At 41.3% G+C, this 24313-nt stretch overlaps 1 protein-coding gene across 4 annotated transcripts; it reads right to left on the bottom strand.

Moving 5' to 3' along the window:
- Positions 1-861: 861 nt before the first annotated feature.
- Positions 862-23781, bottom strand: hibch (3-hydroxyisobutyryl-CoA hydrolase). 4 transcript variants are annotated; one of them, XM_080478875.1, is made up of 15 exons: positions 23664-23781; positions 22801-22843; positions 22296-22427; positions 21590-21674; positions 21427-21507; positions 20589-20641; positions 13825-13903; positions 6409-6554; positions 5495-5581; positions 5349-5407; positions 4404-4485; positions 2901-3020; positions 1809-1842; positions 1410-1531; positions 862-1066 (listed from the first exon to the last, which is right to left on the bottom strand). In XM_080478875.1, the coding sequence occupies exons 1-14, from the start codon at positions 23693-23695 to the stop codon at positions 1416-1418; spliced, it is 1149 nt and encodes a 382-aa protein (XP_080335001.1). In that variant the 5' UTR covers positions 23696-23781; the 3' UTR covers positions 862-1066; positions 1410-1415. The 4 variants fall into 4 exon arrangements, with proteins under 4 accessions (XP_080335001.1, XP_080334999.1, XP_080334998.1 ...); XM_080478873.1 differs by having other exon boundaries at positions 22296-22430; positions 23664-23776; XM_080478872.1 differs by having other exon boundaries at positions 862-1531; positions 22296-22430.
- Positions 23782-24313: the final 532 nt, after the last annotated feature.

Here is a 24313-nt window from a genome sequence, read left to right as displayed (position 1 = left end):
AAACTCCACCAATCCAATCCAAGGAAGAATGGCTCAAAAACAGGACACAGCTAAATTGGCTTTGTGGATAAAAATTAACAGATCAGATGTTGTGAATAAGACCGTACATGCAAGAAGAAAGAAATTTAAAAAAAAATAGCAACCTCATGCACAGTAGAAGTTCTTTCTGCAAGAGAAAATTACATTTGTTGATGTTTTTAGATGTTTAAAAAGACACAGTTCCTTCTTGTTTGGTCACTGTCCAAAATACAGTTTTTAGATTTAATGCAGTTTCTGTGTCAAAGGACTATTTTCAAACCATTACCGAGTAAAGACACAAAAAAACCCAATGTGTTTTCACTTGAAACGGTTTTAGACGTCACTCAGCTTCAGCCCCATAGATCATAAAGATCAGAATGTTACTGGACACACTGGTCAGATTCAGACGTGTCGGGAGTGTGGACACATCTGGGTTTCTAATCTTCAAAACCTCACAAGCCACCGAAGCCAGAGCAGTGGATTGATGAACTCTTGGTAGACCTTCAAGTCTTAAGGCAAATAAAATGCACGTGTTTACTCGAGACGTCATACTGGACTCACAGCAGGGCGTGCTCATACTGATAAGGGCACTTTGGAACCGGATCTGTACTTTTACAACCCTTTAAAAGTGTTGACCTGAAAGGCTTGTTCTTTATAGCACAACATATCCTTTTTTCTCTTCGTGAAAACACAAGATTTGATGTTAATAAACTCTCTTTAAAGCCATCTGTTCTCTGATCTCACCTTCTGTTCCAGAGCGAGTGATTTCACTCCCTCCTCTGTCTCTCTGCTGGACATTTGATTGGTGAAGGGCTGCTGAGTCACACAAAATCACACCTGTCGGACTGGTGAAATCAGATTCGTGTTTTATAAAATCTCATCACGCAAATATACTTTGAACAGAAGCTGACTCACTACAATCTGCTGGGAGCGTCGCTTGGAAATGTCACTGTAAGAAGAAGAGGTTCAGTCGATCTTTATCAGCTGGTTGAGGAGGAGCGCTGTGTAGATCCAGAGGATGTAGATCTGTATCGCCTCCACAGAAACGCTGTGAAGCAGCGCTGAGGTCACTCTCATGTGCAAGTCATAAACAAAACGCTTCACCTCCTCTAAAGGGTCAAACATCCCTCCTCCTTCCGTTACTGTTTGTGATTTCAGATCTTTTTCCGATCCGCACCGCAGCGTTCTGCTCTATAATGCATATTGACAAGATATCCTACTGTACAACTATACAGAGCGATAAAGAACTAGGTCAGTATGTGTGTGTTTCTTATCAGATAACTGCGATCCACGGTGGTGGAGTCCTCCAAATGATGGATCAAAACCAGAATGTGTCCACAGGAGGCAGCAGGAAAGGCTTCGCGGTGTGTCTGAAGCAGCTGTTTGCTTACGGGACATCAGAACTTGAGATCTTTTTCCCCCAGCGAGGAGAAACACTGCTCCACGCTCTGGTCGGACACCTCCTCCAGCGTCGGCGGGTTCCACTTGGGACTCTGGTCTTTGTCAACCAGCACTGGAAAACAACACGGAGAACCGTGATGACGGTGTCAATAATCAGGCGACAGGAAGGAATCCACCACCTCTGCTGACCTTTGGTGGCCACATGTGAAGAAACTCATCAGCTAATCGCTGAGTCATAATCCGTTCAGCAGGTACTCAGATTACTGTCAAATTACATTTGAAGTGAGGACGCTTATATTCATTAAACCTGTGATCACATTTATGATTTTTAAACGTGTGAAGTAGCAGGTGAAATTCAATGCTTATGGTGATAGACTAAAGTAACTTACCTGCTCGTACACCCTCATAGAAATCACAGCCTCTCTGCAAAACAACACAAATATTACTCATAAGAGTAGAGTGCCACCAAAACATTACAGCTGAAGGCAAATTAATTGGATGTTACATACATGGATGCTTTTCTCCTATAAATAAATGTTTTGTACCAGAAGTGAATCTACGAATAATTCAAACTGTTACAAGAAACTTTGATAGGTGGTAATAACAAACATATAGTACATTTTTTTTATGCTGACATGTTACATGAGCACACAGCCGTGTTGAAAACGAGACCTTTTCAAGTGAAAATGTATAATCTTCATTGTGTTTTGGGTGTCCATTTACATGGAGCCACTGAAAATACAACTCTTAGTGGAACCTTTTTGAAAACGCTCCGACTCTGTAGCAACGGGGGTCAACAACTTGGTTGTCTGTCCATGTACTCCCATTGTTAATGTTTGTATTGTATTGCTCTCTGCATGCAAGTGTGTCTGATTTCATTACAAAAACAAACAACAGCACCAACTAGTGGACCAACATGCTAACTACATCAGTGTTTCTGTGCAAACCGGCATCGTATTCAAAACAATACAGGGTAAACGGGAAACCTTTCTGTAACAAAAACGCAAAAAAACTATCTGTTTTCACGTAAAATGGTTCTCAGACTCGTTATAGTTTAAGTTGAGTAAGGATTTAAAGGCGGTTTAACAGCTGGTGTAGCCGAGCTCTGAAGCTACTATGTAGTATAATTATCCATCCCAAGTATAAATATGGATTAAAAAAAAAAAAAAAAGTCCTTTGTGCATGTTGAATGCTCTATACAACAATATGTTAGGGATACATGCAGTTATGGTGGAAGGAGAATATGTACATATAGTTTTTGCATGTTGAATGAAACGAAAATCCAAATGTCACCTATCATGTCAAACATCCACAAACTACTGTGATGAAATACACCGTAGGGCAAGCGTGAAAGGTGGAGAACATTTGTTCAAGATCCAAAGAATGAACGTCAACAAATGTCCTAAAATAAAAACAGAGAATGGTTGTGCAGAATGTGACCCCGGCAGCCCTGTTTGTGCAGTGAAGCCGGGTGTTTGTACCATGCAGGCCTGGCTCAGCCGGTACTCCATCACCAAGACGTCCTGCAGGGTCAGAGCAGCGCCGGCCTGCTGCTGCTTGTGGGTGATCTTCAGGGACGTGGGAGACATTTTGGACAGGCTCTGCGGGAAGGGAGACCTTTGATCAGAGAGACTGGGATCAGCGTGGACGCGCTCCGGCTGCCTCCTGAATGATTTCACGGCCAAATCGTGGCGCGGGCAGAACAGAAGTGCAGCCGAGGACGTTTGTGAGTCAGTGGAGTGGAGTAACTGAGAAAGTGGGGCCCGGTAAATATTTGATGTCGGAGCTGGGCCCATTCTGACGTTCATTTCAGATTGCCAAAGCTTCAGAAGGGAGCTTGGAATGTAAACCCTCAAGTGTGGATCTGACTGGTGTTACGATAAACCGAGAGGTGGAGGAGTGAAGGAGGACAAAGTCTTCTACATTGGCACTCTTCCTCTTTGTCAGCCTACGTCTACTGGGTGTGTCAGAAAAGATTTAACCAGCAGCTGATATAGCTCTGCTTATCTCCACTTCCTGTCTTACCGAATTCCTCGCTGATATAAATGGCGCAGGATACGTGACAACACTGGGGAGGCAGAGCCTCACCCGTAATCATGGAGAATAATAACATTTATAATCAAACAAATAAATCAAACAGTTGGACTATAAAGTAATTTTACATTTCATAATCACAGTGAATTGCCTTGTTTACATCTTCTGTAATGTGAGCTGTATCGCAGTGTCGGGTTCTAAAACGCAGGCAGGCGTTAGAAAGGAAGGCGAAATCAAACTGGTCAACGCTACAACTCAGACTGCAGAGGTTTATTTTAAAGCAGAACTGCACCTCAACTGATTCTGCTAATTCAGACGGATTTGATTGACATAGGGAAACACACACACACACACACACACACACACACACACACACACACACACACACACACACACACACACACACACACACACACACACACACACACACACAAATAAATAAACTTTGAAGAACCTGATCTGCAGAAGCTCAATTATAAACACAGCCGAGCTCTAAAGGTAGAACAGTGCATGTTGATGAAAAATCAATCTTAGCCTGTGTCCTCCGAGACCTGTTTATTAGCATTAACTTAAAAAAAAAAAAAAAACTATTTGTAAGACATATAATATTATTATTATTAATATCTTATATCATAATCCATAGTGCACAGCCGTTATGTTCAGGTTTGGAGAGGCTGAAGAAGACGAGGTAAACGTGGTGAATGGAGCTCGTCTGGTTTTACGCTTTTCCTCAACCTGTGATTTCCTTCTTCGTGGATTTGGTCCAGGCAGCGAGAAATGAAACTAACCCCATTAAGTGCTTAGACTGAGGTAACCACTAATTCCTAGCGGGAGCCGAATGACACCCAGGAGCACTGTCTGTGGTGTTTATCCGAAGAGGGGATCACAGACTCCTCAGGTACGATCAGTGTGTGTTCTGTGATTTCACCGCTGCGGGACGAGGACCCCACCTCAGCTTGTTTCTTAGCGAAGTCTGACCCGTCGGCCTTCAGGTTCTGCACGATGCCCTCCACGCTGCCGGCGCTGAACAGCCTGCAGGGCGGGAGAGGAGGTGCAGGGTCAAGGGTCAAATCTGAAGCAAGGTTGAATCTGTTGTGATCCGAGTCGGGCACAACCCGGCGTAACGTGTCGAAAGAGACTTATATTGAACAAAAATCCATGGTAATCTGCACCAACGCATACAATAGTGACTGTGACTGACTCACTGCAGCTGTTTCCACCTTTTCAGGAAGCTTCTGATTAATCTGAGGCGTTTCACCCTTTCATGAAATCCTTTTGAATTTAATGGCAGAAATACAACTAGAAAGTTGAACACCTGGTTGTTGGGAGTTTTATTCATTTTTGAGAAATGTTGTCTTATTCTAATCTGATGCAGGATGTCAGCAGCTCCACAGTCCTGAACCTTCATTTCATCATGATGAACTTCATTACAATGAACTTTAAAACAGTTTTCAAAACTTTGTTGGAATTGTAATTGAGGAAACATTAATTAGAATTATATCATAAATAATATATTTTCTGATGTTTGTTCTAACACATAGGTGCTTGTTTTTTAATAGATATATATTTTGGCTTTTTTTTGGTCATCATTCATATTGTTCCACTTTTAGACTTCATCGACAGAAATGCAGCTTTTTGTTGATTTTGCTCTTAATTTTGAAAATGTCTGCGCCTTTTAAACAATAATGATTTTCTCTTTACAGGATCCTGATCCTGTTTCCTTTCCAGGTTTAAGCTCGTCTGTGTGAACTTTACATGTTCCCCCCCGTGTGTAAATGGGCTTTCTTAAGATATTCCAGCATCGCCTTAAAATTCAAAGGTGTCATTGCTGCACTCGGCTCATTCGGGCACAGGTTTTGCTCAGTATAGATCAAGAGAACAGTTTGAAGTCCTACCTGTCAATATCTGAAATGTGCTTTTCCAAGACAAAAGGCTTTTCAGAGTCCAGACCGCTCTGTGGGCGAGAAGCAGAGAGGATTGACGCTCTGGAGAAGAACACACCGTTAGCTGAAGCTGCTGTTTTCACGCCGGCCTGTCTAACCTGGTTCTGGTAGGAGTCCAGGACTCTGGAGACGTCTTCAGTGGAGGGAGACTTCAAGTCCACCAGCTGCTTCTCCAGCTCGGAGATCTATCAGTGGAGGTAAAAGAACCTAATTAAATGTGTGTGCAGGTCATTCTGTAATATTGTGAATGCAGGTGGGCTGAGAAAGGTTTGAGACGCTCACCCGACCTAACATTGTCTTCACTAAACAAACAACCAGACCTGCGATATTGAACCAGTGAGACCTGCGGTTCATCGGGCAGCGCTGAATGCTTTGCAGTTGCAGCATAAATAACAACAACAATAATAATAATAATAATTTGAAGATTTTTTTTTTTTTTAGGGAAACATTCCACCTCTGGAACCTGTGGTCAGTTTTTGGGATTTTTTTGTGGCACAAAGAAATGCACCCCAAATACAAATGTAAGAAGCACAGGGAATGAATGAATGAATGAATGAATGAATGAATGAATGAATGAATGAATGAATGAATAAAACCAACCAACCAACCAACCAAAAAAACATGGTACCCACTTGGTATGAAACTTATCAGAGTGACTTCTCACTGAGTATCTGATCTTCTCTAGCTTTAGAAAAGACATGGCGTCTTTGAATCACTGTTTCGGGTCCTTCTTAAACTTTGTTGTCCAAAAATGAATAAACTCCAGTGATCTGTCCTGATAAACATGGCGGCAGTCCTAAACGTCCTCTGCGAGCTCCTCTGACGTCACTCCCACAGCGAGACACCGGGCACAGGACCATCCACAAACCAACGTGAGGCACCTGGTGACTCATCGGCGGGCTTGTTACCCCGCGTGCGTCCCTGCAGCGTCAACACAACTCAACCTTGAACGGAGAACGCGGCTGACCTACACATCTGAAAGCTGCAGCGCTAATAACCCGGTTCACGGTACCTTCTTCGACTCCACAAAGTGCGTGGCGACTCCGGCTCTCTGCACGTCGCGGCCTTTCAGTCTGAAGCCCGTCAGGGCGAGGAACAGTCCCAGCTTCCCCTGGAGCCGAGGCAGGAAGTGACCTCCTCCAACGTCCGGGAAAAGTCCTGTTAGGAGAGAGAGACAGAGAAAAAAACTATGGTTTTAACAAATACACAGACCTCTTTCCTGAAGTGGGATAACCATCCATCACTTTCTCAACTTCCTCGTCTACCAAACAATTTACAAATCATAGAAACACCATCATCTGAATATTTAATGAATTATCAAATGTTACTGATTGACAGATGAACTTTGGGAGGCAACACATTTTAGACCGAGATACTACCACTAATCACATTTTGAGCTCATGGATCAATATATTATACTCTTCAAAACTCAAAAACAGGAAATAAATAAATAATAAAAAAATAATAATATATATATATATATACTGTGTATATAGCGGACCATGAGGAAGTTCTACATCTAACCCAGTATAATTAGTTTGGTTGTCAATACACGAGTTTCTGTCAGTCAGAAAGTTCAGGGTGTTCACATGGCACCAACAATGTGCCAATGAGGAGTTAGAACTTTGAAAAGCTGGAGATACATTTCAAAATGTTGTCATCACCCACCAAAGCCAGTCAGGGATTAATGTAGTAGGCTCAGGCAGAGTTGGTAGAGTGGGTGGTCTCTCAATGGAAACGCTGCAGGTTTGATCCCCCATCTGTCTATAACCTCTCTATTCTATTCAGCAAAGTGTTTTTGAGCAAGACACTGAAGTCCAACTTAATGCAAAGTGCTTTGAGGGCAGTAAAAAAAGTGATATAGAAATGACTTTAATGTAGACAGTAGTAGCCCAGACATTGAACAGTTTGCGGGTTCAAATCCCGATGCCCATAATGAGACCTCGGTTGGTAGAGCCTCCCAATCGGAAGGTTGCAGGTTCAATTCCCATCTCTGCCATCTCTGCCTGCCTACATGCCGAAGTGTCCTTGGGCAAGACACTGAACCCCAAACTGCCCCCATTGGAGTGACAGCGCCTTGCAGGGCTGCAGCCTCGAATGGTGTGTGAATGGGTGCATGTGGTGAGCTATGTGAAGTGCTTTGGGGCTGCTGTCAGCAAACAGGCGCTATAGAAGTAAGTCCATTTTATCATTTATTTACTCGTGCACATCAGCTTATCAGAATTATCCCACTTTATCGGTGAGGAGTTAGCAGTGTGGCCGTTTTCAGGTTGTTTCATGGCGTTATGTCACGTATATCCCGCAATAACATGTAAACTAACCAACGCAGGCAGCTGTAAACTAGCAGCTCTCATCTGCATTTAGCGGCTTTGAAGAGCCCCTATCATGAAAGTGTTTGAAACGCAGTGTGCACTTTAACTCGTGTGGTTAAACTGAGCTGAGCTGAAGTTCTCCGACATCTTTAAATTATTGCTCCACCTCACCCAGACACGGCTGATGCAGGATTCAGCGTGATTAGGTACAACCTTTAATAGGCAGGCAGCAGCTGACACAACAGGAGAAGCGAACAAGCGGGTTTACCAGTATTTGCACCTAATTTCATCATAATTCCTCAATCCTAATCTGTACGCAGTCCTGTTTGTATTTCCAGTAATGTCCTCCTCTGATTTCAATAATTCTGATGGGGAATGAGGTTGCTTTGGTTACAGCTGGTTTTTCTGACAGCCTCCCTGATCGGCTGGGGGGAAGAAAGCGGGATTACACGCGCTGACCTGATTCATGGCTGAAAATGTAATATCATAAATGTGGCAGATTATGGCTGTTGTTCGCCAGAGCTGGGTTAAATCTGTTAATCCTGCCACGGAGGCGGTTAACAATGACGCGTGAGTGTGTTTGTGTGTGACTGAGAAATAGAAAAGGGTGTCGAGGAGTAAACTGAGAAATTGTTCCTAAAATGACAGCACATGATTCACTTTGGGCGTTTGTGACTTCCTTGTTCGTGGTCCTACAATCCCATGAATAAAGTTCAAAGTTGATTATTGATTTTGTGTGTATTATATAATCTGTTACAAGAAGTTAGCTGATTGATAAACACCAACTTTGTAAAACTTCCCGACGTGGGTGTGAAGGGTAATTTAATTAAATACAAGCTAAAACTGTGCAAAAGCCATTAATAGTAGTGTTTTTGTTTTTGTTTTTTTGGGGGGAGGGGGTTCATAATAGGTGGATCATTTTACCACCAACACAACGATAGCTGACGAGTGCAAATCTCCGTAATTCTTTCATGTTTTTACGCCAAGATGATAATTCACCCCACACTGGATTTTTTTTAAACTGATGTATACCATAGTGGTCAAGAAGTTTCTACAGAGTTCACTCGATATGGGCATGTTTGGCAACTTTGATCACCACAAATATGTCATACTCTGTTTGTGTTTATCAACCCTCCGATTATTAAACATCGACATTTGCAGCTCCAAATTGAAGAGAATCTCCAGGAAGTGCAGAGTTTCCTCTGTGCTTCAGCTGGAGCAGCAGCAACGTCTGGCTGCTCTGAAGGAGACCAAGCAGACAGAGTGTGTAGGAGCCTAAATGCAATGCATTGATATTGGTTAAAAAGGTAAATAGTAATTTAAGTTTATCTAAAACAGCAGTAATTTAAGTTAATTGATTTAAAATGATTATTTACAGGTATTTTCAGTTCACATGTGCAATAATGTAAGAAGTTAATCATTTGAAATATTTGTGGTTAATTCAAGTGGATAAAAATGTAATTTATGTGATATTTGTACTGTTTGGAAATGGGTAACTGTTTGGTGTTTTCAGGTAGCTGTGTACCTTTAATTGCTTAATTGATGCTCCAGTGAGGAGGGGGTTTTGGGGTTTACCTGTCAGGCAGTCAGGCAGGCAGAGAGTAGAGCCACACGGTTTTTTGACCTCTCTTCCTCTTTTCTTCTCATTAGTGAGTCTTACCTGGATTTAACGGACTAATTTTATAACTTTGAACACCTTTGGACATCTTTTCTGTACCACCCTTTTGTTTGTGGGTATGTGTACTTAGTACTTAGGAGCCTAAGTACTAAGCTGTGGATTTTTTCGATGTGGATTAAGACGAGTGGAATCGATAGAACGTCAAGGTCAGGCTTCATTCAGAGGAAACCTACAGAGTGGGAACAGGACAAGTCCACTCTCTGATTCAGGCCTTTTGCCGATCTCAAGAAGATGCTCCAAGACCAGGAGCAGAAATAAATAAAAACTAGAAATAACCTCTGGATTGTTTATTAATCTGTTTTTACACACATGACACATAACCTTGAGACAATACAACAACAACAAAATTGAGAATTGTTTTACGAAGTTAATAGAGGAGAGTTTCCCCGCACTGTAAGAACCGATGTGATCTGATGCGACTTCATGGATGTATCATTTGAGTGAAATAGTTAAATGGGGAAAACAATGTACAGACTTCTTTGCAAGGCTGCGTTCAACACGCTTAAGACACGAGACAGAATAGGCAACATCTGAAGTGTGAAACTAAATTCAATTTAGTCCACATATTTCATAAAACATTACACAGAAAATCCGGTTATACAATATTTTGTATAAGCGACAGTTAAAAGTGGGATTTCACTGTGTGACTGCAGCTACGGTAAACAGAACGGGGTGAGAGAGGCTCCAGGGAGGATGGGACGCCGAGATGAGGCCTAAAATAAGCACACGGAGTCTGTAAAAACAGCTGCGCTCCAGTGGAACAGTTCTCCTCTAATGGAGGTGGCACTGAGTTAATTCCATGTTGGTGATGGTAGACAGGATGTGTTGACAATAGCGGCGCAGTGGCCTGTGAGTCAAGTGCCTCTAATGCAAACAACAGTGACATTGTTATGAAGGGAGCTGACTGAAAAGAGAGTTAGTCAAGATGCATCTCGCCAAAGTGAAAGGAAAGTTCCAGAGGCAGGAGGTTCGACACATTCTGGGACTCGTTCTACAATGTAGAGCTGGAAAATAGCCGTCGCCTTTCATTTTGAGTTTGTGCTTTTGTATGAAGGGGAGAAACGGATCGTCTGCAGGCTTTATTTCAATACAACAGCAAAAGTAGCAACCATCACTCTTAAAGGCAGAAAGCACTTTTTTATTGTATACAGCTTCTAGAGAAAGCAGAAAACAAGAATTCTGAAAATAATTTCAGATTTAGAAGTTTGGATTTTGATTTACAACGTGGCCTTCCTTCTGGCGTCTTATCTAATTTGATGGGGGTCGGTATGAACGGTGTCAAGGTGTATCAAAGTGGTGAATGGATCCAAACAAACACGTCACACATGGAGAGAGAAACATGATTAACTCCAAACTCGTCAAACAAAAGTCGTAGTGTTTGCTTGAATGTCAAGACTTCATGCTTTTTCGAATGAAAAGATATCAATGTCGGCCGAAGTCCATAATGAGAAGTTGTTGGTTCAAGGCTTTGGAGTTTGTAACAATCATGCAAGTCTCTATTTACAGGCTGCAACCATCACATCAGTAACGCTAATGGCCCTGCAATATGACTTACTTATAAAACAATTAGAATGTGTCTGCATTAAATTTAATATGATCATTTTCGTTGGAAAATGTGGATTTTGGGTCTTTGTGATTAAATTAAAAAAATATAGTTTTACCATCTAGTTTTAGTAGAAGGCCACAGAGCATGTGTGGATGGATGGATGGATGGACAGACGTAGCTGTGAAAAATTATAATGTTTCTTGTTGAAAAGACTTCGATGTGCCAGAAAAAGCTTTGATTTCATTAAGACTTTGTAAGTCAACATAATAATTTGCTTAAATAGAATAGAAAGTGGAGCAGAAACAACTGTGGAAAAATATAAAAGCAGATTTGAGTGTTTTTCTAGAATTATTGTTGGAGTTTCCTTTAATATCTTTAGCATGTTAGAGGGGATCGGCTCCATCTCTCTACGATTCTGAATTCAATTTAGTGTTTTAGAAGATGGATGAATGCAAATTGTACATATGAAGGAGTCCTTCAGTTTGAAGCTGAGATCAGAATGTTTGAAAAGATCTTTAGAGGTTTTGTGGTGAGGTGGGGCCAAAGGTTTCTCAAGCTCTCCGTGACACTTTAGAAAGCCTTGTCCTCCGTGGCGGCTTCACTGGAACGCACCATATGAGTAGAGTATGTATATCCATCTTTGTTCATGTCCAATCCTCAGCTTGTGCAATTGAATTACAGTCCCATTTCCTCCCACTCATCGGCGTGGCCCCTCATTTAAGAAAGTCGCACACAGTGATCAACCTCGGCCTATTTTACTTCCTGCTCCGCTCATTTCCTGACAACACGATCTTCATCCTCGCTGCCGACAATCAGCGTCTGAAGCACACCGCCTCACATCAGCTCAAGATTTATTATAAAGTCACAGCCCAGGATGCGTCAGAGGAGTGAGTGAGTGAGTGTGTGTGTGTGTGTGTGTGTATCGTAAATGAAGGATGACTCGGGTGTCCTTGGAAGTTTGCGAGTGTGAAAGAGTGCAGCAGGCAGTACATTCATCAAAAAATACAGATACACATGGGAAAAAGAAAAGAAAGAAAAAGACGGGATTTGCTCTGCGTCACCTGATTTAAGCTCAAACTGAATAAAACCGGGACAGAAAGTCTCCTGAGAACTTTTAAAGTTGTCATCAAAGGTGCCCGAGACATCTCAGAGTCCACTGTCTGCCTTTAAGTGCAGAGAGGACCGACAGGAAACATCAACTCTCGGCTCACAGACTAATTCACACCACAAACCCTCTGTGGGGAAAATGTTTCAGTAGCTCTGCAATCTGAAAATCATCTCTATACATTTATGTTCACAGAGCGGCTCGAGCTGAGATACAAACCATCTGGATTTAGGTGAAAACGGGCCAGTTTATGTCAGAGTGTCAGCTGTAATTTGTGAGTTGTTAAAGAGATTTGCTGCTAATCTCCTCAGCGCCTCAAGAGAAGGCCATCTGTCTGCAAGAGTCAATTAGCTAAAGAGCAAACTATGGCTTAGAGTCTCGGCATTGGCCATTCACACTCATGGAAGTGGCTCGGATGGGGGGGGGGGGACAAAGAACAACATCTTGATGATTATCGCAGGCGCCAAGCAATGTGAGCACTAATGCTGCTGGGAAGAAATGCATGTTTATGTCAGTGCGATCAGACGGTAAAAAGGCTTTCTAAAATTTATAATGAGCATATTCCGCCTTTCTTATAATGCTATTAAAGGGATTTCCTCTTCTCTCAAACATGAGCACATGTGGTTTAAGTAGATTACTGAAGTCAGGAGGTGGCGAAATTTTTCCAAGCAAATGAGATGGAAGTTTTAAACTAATGAGATTCGCAGTAGCTGTGTGTTGGAGGTCCGCCAATTCATCCATGAGGGTCACCGGAAACTGATCCATGTAGTTTAGCATCATTTAGTGGGTGTTTGTTTTTTAGTTTTTTTTTAAAGAGCTCTTAAGTGTCCAGCATGATAGCATTTCTTGAAATGATAAATTGGAGGCAACATGGTTTCTGACCATAGAAACACATTACATGCTGTTGCATAAAGGTTCAGGTGACGATGAACGTCTCCACTTTCCTGCAACTCCAACCACGTCCACCTTCACTGCATCCTCTCCACCTGCAACATCCTTTATCCAATATAATATAATTTTTTGACTCTTTTGTGCTTTTCTTTGTGAAATAGTAGGAAAAACATGTTTAGAACACATATTTGAGGCTCACTCCAGTAAAAAGACTCGACTTCACCTGTTTGGATTGGGTGAGATGAAAGAGTCTCATTCTACAAGTCTGTGAAACAAACTTTGGATACCAGCCAATGTGAAGGAGCTTAAAGTTGCTTGCCCGCAGCCTGCGCTCCCCTCCCACTTGAAGTGCCAGGAAAAGATGACAAAGGCAGAGGAAATGAGAAATCACATGTGGGAAAAGAGGAATCCTCATCTCAAGCTGCAGCACCAGTTAGTGCTGACAGCCGCACAGCTGGATCGCCTCTCTGAGGGCTCCATGGTTCCACGTTTGTCTTTTCTGCCACAGATACAGGATGTGGTGTCCATTGAGGCCAAACAATTACCGCTACTGCTGCAGCTTACCTTATGGAGATATAAATCTAACCTTGCATTTGAAAACGATTTTATTGTCGCCATCACACATTTCCCTTTCCTTATAGTTACTACACTTTCCCTTGGCTCTTTTTTCATTAAGCCCCATCGATCTTCACAGTTTGGTTTGATCTGCAGACAGTTATTGTGTTTATCAGCGCATAACAACTGGGTCCAGCTGGGTCTGCGGCTGAAATCATGGCTCCTTCATAATTAATGATCCAGACACCCGCCCGCACTGATGTTGCCTAGCCAGATTCCCCCGGCCCCCTCCTCCACCCCTCCCTCCAGGGTGACAGTAAGCGGAGCAGTTGGACTCTTACCAATGGCCGTCTCTGGCATAGCAAACAGCGTCTTCTCGGTGGCAACTCGAAACCGTCCGTGAACCGAGAGGCCGACGCCCTGCAGGGGGAGGAGAATGAACAAATTACAATCAATCGATGAATGTCAGTGATAGATTATGAGACTGGGGGAGGACACCGACGTCCCTGAGATGGAAACGGTGTTAAGAGTAAACAAGAACGGAAAAATGGCGAGGCCAGGAAAAAGTATTCCAGGCCGACCCCTTGTAAGCATGTGATTGATGCCTGTGGCTGCCAGCAGGGGAGGGAAGTGACGGCTAATCAGCAGCGTTAGTTCCTCAGAGGTTCATTTGGAAACATCACCTTACTTACATGTGCTGCACTGTACAGTATATGCATGCAACAAATGCAATTATGAGAGAAGAAATGCTTCAACTTCTTTGAAATATTTAAAATGTGGTGTCAGACATGTTCAAAATGTTGCCGTGTGACCTTTCCGAAACAAAAATACAAAATCGATGCGTTTTCAGTTGAAATCTTATTGTGTAAATGGGGCCTAAAACAAAAAAAAAAACCACAACAACACCCCTTTACATAGATTCGCTACAACTAACAAGATTATAAAAGAAGAAAGTCAACAACTTCAGCTTCTCGTTTTAATTTTCTCTGAGGCATTTAAAATGTTGTTTCACATATCAGGAGACAATATGGTCTGTCCTCGTGAACTTGAATCAAATGCTGCCAAAGACAAAACACACAGATCAGGATGTCGTCCTCATCTAAATATATATATATAAAAAAAAAACAACAACACCTTAATGGAGCAAGAAACTGAACACCCTCATTGAATATCTGCTAAAGATAGCGGCTGTACTGTTCCTCCAGCGTGTGCACAGCAGGAAGTGAGGCTTTTGGAAGTCTACAATATTTCTTATTAACCACAGCACCCTGTACCTGAAGGGAAACGTGGTGAGGCAGAACCCCTGGCTGTTCATCACCGCGGAATAAGGGAGGGAGGGGAAAAAAAAGAAAAAGAAAAGATAATTCAGTGACGGGTGGTGATTAATGACGGAGAAGGGCGATCAGGTAAATCCCCCACGGCTTCACCTCTACATGAAGCGAGGGATGGAAACCCACCGATGATTCATTTCCACTAATGAACTCGTATATCTGCTTTGTGTCAAGCTGCTTATACCTGCTCGTACGGCTCAATGTCAGGTCTCCAACGTGTGTCCGAGTCTGTGAGGCCACACAGATAATATATTAGTGCCTTTTTACTGTAAGTGGCCGTGTCCTTGAGTCTGTCGGCCTTTAAATTGGATGAAGACTCAACGTGTTTATTGGGTTTTTTTCAAGTCAGTCCTGCAGAAAAAAAAAAGGCTTCATTATAAAATAACCGGTAACAAACTGTCTCGTCTATGTCCTGAATTTTAATAGAAACTACAATTGCCAGCTTGTCTTCATCAAGTCCCACATTGTCTGAGTTAATCATCTGAATGTGGAAAGTTTTACTCATTCAGTTTGACTTATAGTCTCAGTTTCCTGGTTTTGCTAAATGACTGGCTTATCAGATACGTCCAATACAAACCAGATGAATATATCCTGCACTACAGGATGATTAGACACAAGCAAGATTGCACAACTCAGCAGAGGGGGGAGAAAAAAAAAACAACAACTTCCTGGAAGCAAGATTTGTGTCCACATGAAGTCACACAGCAGCGACAAAAGATGGAACGCATGGAGCGACAGTTAGAAATGTCTAACTGACAGGTAAAGATGGAGCACCGATGTTATCGCTCTATCATTTTCTGGTGTCAATTAACAATCTTGAAATGGACGCAGGGTGTAATCTTCAGTTGCCACTATGAGACTGTGAATATACAATTCTCCTGCCTGCACCTCATAACATCGTAATGTGAAACTTTATCGATCTGGATACTGGGAAATCAGGTGCTGCAGTTTCAGCAGGAGGATCGACAAGGTAAGATGAGAGCAAAATAAAAAACAGCTACAAATTCATCTGGGAAGGTTTGAAAGTTTCACGAGGGGCGAGCAAGGAGGAGTGAGCAGAGGTCAGTTCGAAGAGAGAAACGGCTTCTGACTAGTTTCTCAGATGTACAAGAACAGGAGCTGCGTTTTCCAGCAAGACTTTTTCCTACTTCGAATTTTTAGGGAAGAACTCATGATGAAAAGAAATAAGTGGAGTCTAAAGCTCCTTTAACACGACTTTGTTTAAAGTGAATATGCATCATTTTTTTTTGTTTCGGAAAAGGGTTACGGTGATAATTATAACCTCTCGATCATGTTCACTTGAAAACATCATTTGAACAGAACCTAACATGTTTTGGTTTCTTGTTTACATGACAAACTGAGTTTAAAGTTAAGGTTTTGACACATTGTGGGCCCGATAAGACGAAGAAAGACAGTTTAAAGGAATTCACTGTTTACGTCGTACGGTTCTCTGCACGCAAATGTGCATTGTTATATTACACAGACAGCGCTAACTAGTGGTCCGGTATGTTAATTACAACAATTGTCAATTGTAGAATGAGGCTTTTCCAAAACGAAAATAGAAATAAGTGTTGTTTGTCTTGTAAACAGGGTTTTGGGAGTTTGGTATAAGTAAAAATACCAAAATATATGGATGTGAAATTTTTGGGTTGGTTCATCAACAAACAACTGGTTTCTAATATTACACCTACATTTCCAGATACTTTTTTATACATTGTGTTTTGATTCTTCATCTTTATTAGGATTTTCTTTTATCATGAGTTTTATCCTTGTATATATTTAATATGATGGTGTCCCACCCTATGTAGGAAATGTTTATTTTTAGGTATCTAGTATGATCTGTTGGTCAAGCAGCATTAATCACTATGGGGGAGGAGAGACGTCGTCCCCCTCTGGGGACAAACAGCTAGAGGAAATAAATCACCAGAAGGAAGGAGTGGGGCAAATCTTTTCCAATCCTTGTGCACGTCACACGCTGTAATATTCAACCAATCAAACTTCATTTTAAAAGGTATCAAACTCAACTTGCATTTTGATGCATGGAGGACGGTTTGATTCCAGTGGACAGGACGCCTCCACCTGCGTGAGCATCAACAGGTTCCTGCTGCAGGACTGCGACACACCGATACGTTGGTTTGCTTTATAGCTGTGTGATGAATGACCTGAGAGGATTTAAAAATATCTGATCACTGGAGACTAAACAGGCCTCCTCCAAGAGAAGCTGCTCCTCTGACAGCGCCGCATTCCAGGACTGGAAAAACTCTGCATTTAAATCACAGCGACATGTTAACGTCATCAGAGCGACGCCTGATATCACTCAGTCTTTCACTCATTCTTCACTCCCTTTCCCTCGAAAAACATTCATTTTCCGCAGTAATTATTCGGTGAAAATATAGATATTTTCATCATTCTTCGGGTAAACCGACATTATTTTCCAAGCCGTGACTTTTCTGAAACGAAAACGCAATAACTGCAATTCAACTCTGCTGATTTTAACCATAGGTCTCATGGTGAAAGATTTAATTTACATGTTATTTAGTTTCTGTTACAGTTTAGCTGAACTCTACTTTAGTCTTAATAATGTTAAATGCTGCCGGTGGATCAATTCTTTTGTAACAAGGCAAAATATCTACAAATTCACCTCAGTAGTTCTGTAATTGTAAGATGTTGCCCAGTAATCTGGTCTTTCTGTATTTAATTGAAAACACATAGTCATAGGATGGAGAGAAATAATCCTCTTTCAGAATAATAGATTTTAGGTTTTCAAGAGGCATTGAATGATTTTAAAAATTGCATTTGACCACAATATCTTGTCTGCAGCTATTATTAGACACCGAATGCGTCACGCTTATTGGAGGGTCCTTGAAATATTCAATAAATGCTCCCTGTAAATCACAGCAGCCATTTCCTCTACGACCACTAGACTGGTGGGACGTGACAAAGAAGGCAGAACTGCATGCTTTTAGAAAAATTATCGTTTGAGGAGCACTTTGGTTCTCGTTTCGCCATAAAAGTAGTGGAAATATAAGCACTGACACAGAGCCAGAATGTGCCAGAGGACGTATCCAGATCCTGCAGTAAACAAGGTAAATTTGCAGAAGAGTGCAGCGAAGCATGTTTATGGCTCACGCTTACAAGCAGAAAGGGCTGCAAGATTTATGAGATGACGGGCAAAGCCAACACTGCCAGATAAGTGCTCCTAAAGCCGTCTGGATCGTTCCTTTTAAAACAAATATTAACAGAACTGGTGGAGTTAAGACACCTCTTGTGACTTTACATATTCAAAAATCAAGCGTTTAAACAGACAGTAGCTGTACGTTTGAACGCAGATGCTTTACTTTCCACGTCAGTCCCGGACAAAGTATTCCGAACGAGCTCTGTGCAGGCTCCGGGAGATGAAAAAGAAGACCTTAATGCAGGGCTCTAAATCTGCCCTGTTTGGCACACGCTGTCGTCTTCTCGTCAGGCGATGTGGACATTAAGCAAATAAGAACTGCGGTCTCCAATGGGACAGAGATTATGGTCGCACAGCTCAGGGCAGATACCCATCAAACAGGAAGCAGCTGCTTCTTGACCTCTGCAGTTTTAAATGTATTAAGTTGTGAAGGTGAAGCTCCTTTCTGTGCGAAGGTTTTCAATCTTAAATGTGAGATTGAATACAGAGGACGGTAAGCAGGGATTAATAACATCCAAGCATTCGCAGGCCTTAATTCTCCGGATTTTAAATTTGCACTGAATGATGTGCGTGAGATCCTTGTGTGTGCGTGTGCGTGTGTGTGATCTGTTCGTGACATGCCTCTCTTCCTCAGGTTTGCGATCTCTAATCTAAGACCACTCGCTCGACGTGGGAGTTCTGCCCCCGAGCTGGAAACGGGGGAACTCTGGTGCCTCGTGGACTTTCCCATATATAGAGACGGACTGTTTCTCCCTCCGTACGCACATTAAAACAGCCATCACCCCGAGGACCGTCCGCGTCAACACGAGTGTCCTCGCTGCACAGACGTGACAAAGACAAGAGGTTTTCTTCAGATCACTTGGCTGTCAGAGCCACGGGCTCAAAACTAAAATATATATATTGGAGAGTTAGTGCTCAGAATGTTCTGCAGCCATGTGTATGTAAGTGTTTAAGATAGACGGATGAAGTCAGGACTAAATGATGTACACCTTCTACCTTCTAATTTCAAGATGACACATCTCAATGTAACTAATGTGGAAAGATTTAATAAATACACCTGTATGTGTAACAAGACTATATATTTCGAAGGTGAAGCAGAGCTGCCAGATCGTACACGCTTCAACTAAAACTGGCTAGAAACTTTAAAATCACACAAAACAATAGTTTGTACTTTGAAAGTGGAAGGCATACATGTAGATCTTCATTTATAGGCAATCAACTGTCACACCTGTTTCATTCATGGTGGTTTATTGTAGTTAATCTTCATTTGAATGTTTTCTCAACATTTCATTTGTTTTCTATTGATTTTAAATTACTGTGATTGTCTTTTCCAGGAAGACTATATTTCTTGCTGTTTTAAATAATGGATCATGATAAAAAAAAAAAAAAAAGACAAATACTCCAGCTATGCATACACATATCTGTGTATATCATGCATGTACATAGAGACTTCTCATTCAAGGTTTTTCATTACTTTCAGCATCTCTGGGAACTGCTTCAAACCTGGTGGAAAACCATTTCATGTGACGACCTCATGAAGCTCAATGAGAGAAGGCCAAGGGTTTGCCTGGTAGTAGATGTAATCTTATATGTACGCGTCTGTTTGTTTGTGTACATGGTCACCAACAACTTTTAAATCTATAAAGTGAGATATATATAAATATACTACACAAGTGTATTACCACAGTATCACTCAGAAACTACACACTTTTTACATTATAACACATGATATATATATATAATATATCATGTGTTATACAATTAACTAAGTAACAAGTTATACACTCAACTGCTGTAAATAATTTTTAGTAGCGTGAGAAGACACAACGATAAATAAATCACTCAATCCAGACAGAAGGAACTAAAACAAAAGCTCTCGGTATGCAGACGGCCTGCGATGGAAATATGATGAAAGTCACATCAAAGCTCACATTTGCTCTTTCTGCCTCTTTCTGCAACTGTGCGTCAAAGATTTGACCTTCAATCCAAAATGAAAGCGCATGAATATGGACTCAAAATGCAGCAGACAGAGAAGAGAGCAGAAAATAGTAAATCGTGTCAGAAGTGCACAGCGCGCCCTGCTGGCCAGTGCCGACAGAGAGATCTTCACGCAGGGACACTTAAGGACAGACTTGATGAGTAAAGCGTGACTGTATGCGACCTTTGTGACACCACAGGAAATTAAAAAAAACTAAACAAAAACACTCTGAAGGTCACCAGCAGGATAAAAACAAACCAAACGTCCTCTCCAACCAGAGAAAGTACACAGTAATCAGGTATTACAGAGCACTCCGGGCTGAATCACTCCAGCCCGCCTGCTGAGGGGCAAAAGGACCAATTCAGACTCCAACCACATCTGACACCTGCGGGGAGACACCAGTGGCAGCAGCCATGCTTTGTCATTTTTCATTCATCCAATCAGAGGAGACCTTGCCTCTGGCTGCAGGGGGAGAGGTGGAAAGCTCTCTACTGACATCTACTGGCAGCGTTTAGCATCCCACCTGATCTCGTACAGAATCAACGTTTTAAACATCTGCAGATTATAAAGTTAAACATCTTTCTAAACACATATGATATTAATAAAGGAAATCAAACTCACCCCGCCCATTGTTATGCCATCAATAATGGCGATATAAGGCTTCCTGTAACTTCCTTGAAGAGAAAACAAAAAACTATTAGTGAACCTGTCATCCAGTTTGAGGAAGATGCATACTTTAAAATAAATGTAAACACAACAACAACAATGTCAAAGATGAATGTAAAAATCCAGAGGAAAAGAACCTGATTTTTTTGCTGGGATAACTCAGTTATCGCAACATCAACATGGCAGGATTTCTTTTCTTCCTTTGTTCGTTAAGGTCGTATTTGTACTAAAACGAACATTTCAGCCGCTTGTTTCAGTGTTATCCTTTTTTATTTTATTTGTTTTGAATTGATGTAAATATGAACACAACCACTGGGGTATAAAATGATTAATTGTTGAGGCAGAGAAGGCGTAGGAGTAAATACGCTGAGGCGTCATCTCACTGCTTTTCAGATACGGTTGGGCCTTATTCATTTAATTACTTATTTTTGGCTTTGCGCCGTTATATTTATTTGTTTTTATTTAATTTTGTTGTCATTGTTTTGAATAATATCATTTGTGCCCAAATGTCCGAAATAAACTTTTCAATCCATATGTCTCATTTAGAAAAACATAACAATCGACTGTGATGCAGAAAAAAAAAAAGGACCTTTTGATTTTCTACTTATTTTTTTTCCCCTGGAAAATAAACGGCGCCATATGAGACGGTCACTTTATGTTCATGTTACCAGTCTGTGGGGGTTTTTTGGGTCACATATAAATCTCAAGTTAATTTGTCTGTTTCCTTCCACCTTTTTAATCAAACTCTCTGGCATAGACAATATTCCACATTACAAAGTACTTACAAACATACCTATGATATTATTGAGGATGTATTCCTCTCTGAAGAAGTCTTCAGCCAACGAGCCTCCGACCTTCGCCGCTTCAGTGACCGCTGAGAGGAAGGAAAACAGGCAGGAATGAGCTGAAACGTCACGAATTCAAGAGAAAACAAACAGTGAAAACAGGAAACTCACCCCGGATGTCTCCACCGGCACAGAACGCTTTCCCTCCTGTTCCTTTGATAATCACAATGTCAGTCTCACTGTCGCTTTCCCATTTCTGTAGTCATGAAAAAAGACAATTAAACAAACTGGGAATGAAGAGATGCTTAAAGAAATCAGGAGATAAACTACTTTAAATACATAAACAAATGATTCCTGCTTACATACAGATTTACTGTTATACAAGTTTCAAAACCGGCAGGAAATGTTTAGTGTTTTCATCGTATATTATACTTAAATAGTGATACAAAGTACAACTGCTACTGTTACAAGGCTTTACAAGTACTGTTAAAAAAATTGGAGTAAAACTTTTTCTTTAAAAACTAGTCCATATTAGTTTTGAACTGTATCCAAATGCATTGTCAGAAGTTTGATTTAATTCGAAATTAATAATGTTTAGTCAAAATGAAAGTCTCATACAAACAATGTAATGTAGAACAATTATGTTTTGTGAAGGAATGTAGATATAAAGGAGCAGTTTTCTCTGTTTAAACAAGCAGATTTAAAGGCTTGAACATTAAAATTGTTACACCGTTGGCTGCAAGTGACATCTTATTATCAGAATTAGTCTAACTACAGTCCATGAAACACAGGTACCAGAGGAGGTTTGAGGATCTGTAACTAGTCTGAGTTTCTGAGCCGCTCCGTCTGGGTTACAACCAGCAGGATGTCCACACACCTTGAGCTGGGGGTAAATCTGCCGGATCATATTGAGGTTGAGCGCGTTCAGGACTTTGGGTCTGTTCATGGTGATCAGTCCGGCTCTGCCCACCTTCTCCAGGAGGACCTCGGCTTCCACGTGACTCGACATCTGCTGTGAAACAGGAAAACATCTGTAGAAATCGATGCAACACAACCGAGCATATTGTACCGAAAAAGTACCTCTCCGTTTCAACAGACGATGGGGATGATACCAGTTTCATTTATGGAATTCCCCTCTAGGATTAATAAAGCATTATCACTTTACACTGAGTACTGTTACAGATTGCAATTTATAGATGATTTGCTTGAGCAGCTGAATGTTTATAAGAGTCCGTTTCATTGTAAAAAGTACTGCTCTTTAAGCAGAAATAGTTAAATAACGTAACTTCTTATTGCTCAAATTCTAGCAATCCCAGAAATCTCAGTGTCCAGCGCCACTGTAATGAACTTATTATTTACATCTACTGGAAATATTCACTCACCATGTGTGCTTGGATCCGTTGTAGCCTATAGAGGGACCTCAGTCTGAAATAAACAGCGAGAAACAGGGTGGGTGTGTTAACGTCTACACCTGATGTATATAATAAATGAATACATTTATTAATTCATCTACTTGTGAAGTGACTTAAAAGCAAATATGAAGCAAAAAAAAAACTGAAGACATCTTAGATTATTCATATAAAGCACTGTAACATTGGATTTATTTATTTTTTATAACCAGGCATTGTCACGTTTCGTGAGGTGTGTGTGAGCGAGACGTAACTGAATTAAAACAAATGAAATGTATAGTTGAAGTAAAACATGCTGCAAACCTTACTGACATGTTTTAGGCTCATCAATAGAGTGTTTTTTATTCTTTTTTAATAAAATAAAAACATATATTGCAGTGGAACATTTTAGACATTAGAAAGGATAACTCTTGAATTCAAACTGTAATAAACAATGAGAAACCTTGAGAAGTGTTCACACACAAATAAACTAACATGGAACTTGCAACATGTCTCCCTTAAAGTTTATTTAACTCTTTTATATACGCTGTGTCCTCCACAATGTGACTTATAATACGGAGAGTCCAGAGGACAGGGGGGGGGGGGGGGGTCGTTTAGCTCCAACCTGCATCTACCTGCAGTTCACCTGTGTGCTAGAGACCTCCACCTGCCTCCAGCATGAATTATTCACACACCTCCAGCTACACCGCCACCAACCATCGGACACAGACACGAGAAGAGAGAGAAGTCAACCCCGGTGTGTGTCCTGTCAAGAGTCCCCCCGCCTCCAGCATGTCTTCACACGCAGCCACGCTGAAGCCCTGAGTCATAAAACAGCTTTCGAAAATGCAGCATACCTGTAGGACGACGTCAAGACCGTCAGCGACATTATTATTGTTGCTTTTGTTGTTGCTTCTGGAGACGTGTGTCTCTTTGCTCTCGCTCTCCTTGACTTCCTGACAGAGGAGACCAGCGCGGGAAGCTGATTGGTGGCTGCTGATGACGTAAGGGAAGCGTTCCCACCAACGAGGAAGAGTTGCGCGTGTACTGCGTTTTGTACAACACTGACCCCTGCTGTCTGTAGTGAGGAACGCAGCGTTTTCGTTTATGTATGTACTGTTTGTATATTTATTTATTTATTTATTTATTTATTTATTTATTTATTTATTTATATTGATTGATTTATTGATTGATTCTATGAATTGAAATGCTTTTCTTTAACTTGTTTAACTCTATCAAAACGTGAACAGCAGGGCACATTTATTTTTACAGCACCATTCAGACAAAAAGGTCAAACAGTTTTTTTGTTGTTTCTAAAACTTCCACAGTCTGGTTGACTGTCAGAGTTTAAGAACAAAAAGAATTGCCCGAAGTACTCCCATTCTGAATTTAAATATGAATACACATACTTGTGTGTGTTGTGTGCGTTGGTGTACATGTATTAGACGGACATTTGATCAGGACAGGGTTGGAGGCGTCGCACCTAATTTGATTATCTGGCTTCTCA

Source organism: Lipophrys pholis (genome assembly GCF_963383615.2).
Source record: "Lipophrys pholis genome assembly, chromosome: 13".
NCBI classification, from domain to species: domain Eukaryota; kingdom Metazoa; phylum Chordata; class Actinopteri; order Blenniiformes; family Blenniidae; genus Lipophrys; species Lipophrys pholis.
Note: the sequence above shows the minus strand (reverse complement) of the source record. Positions and strands in the feature narration are given on the sequence as shown.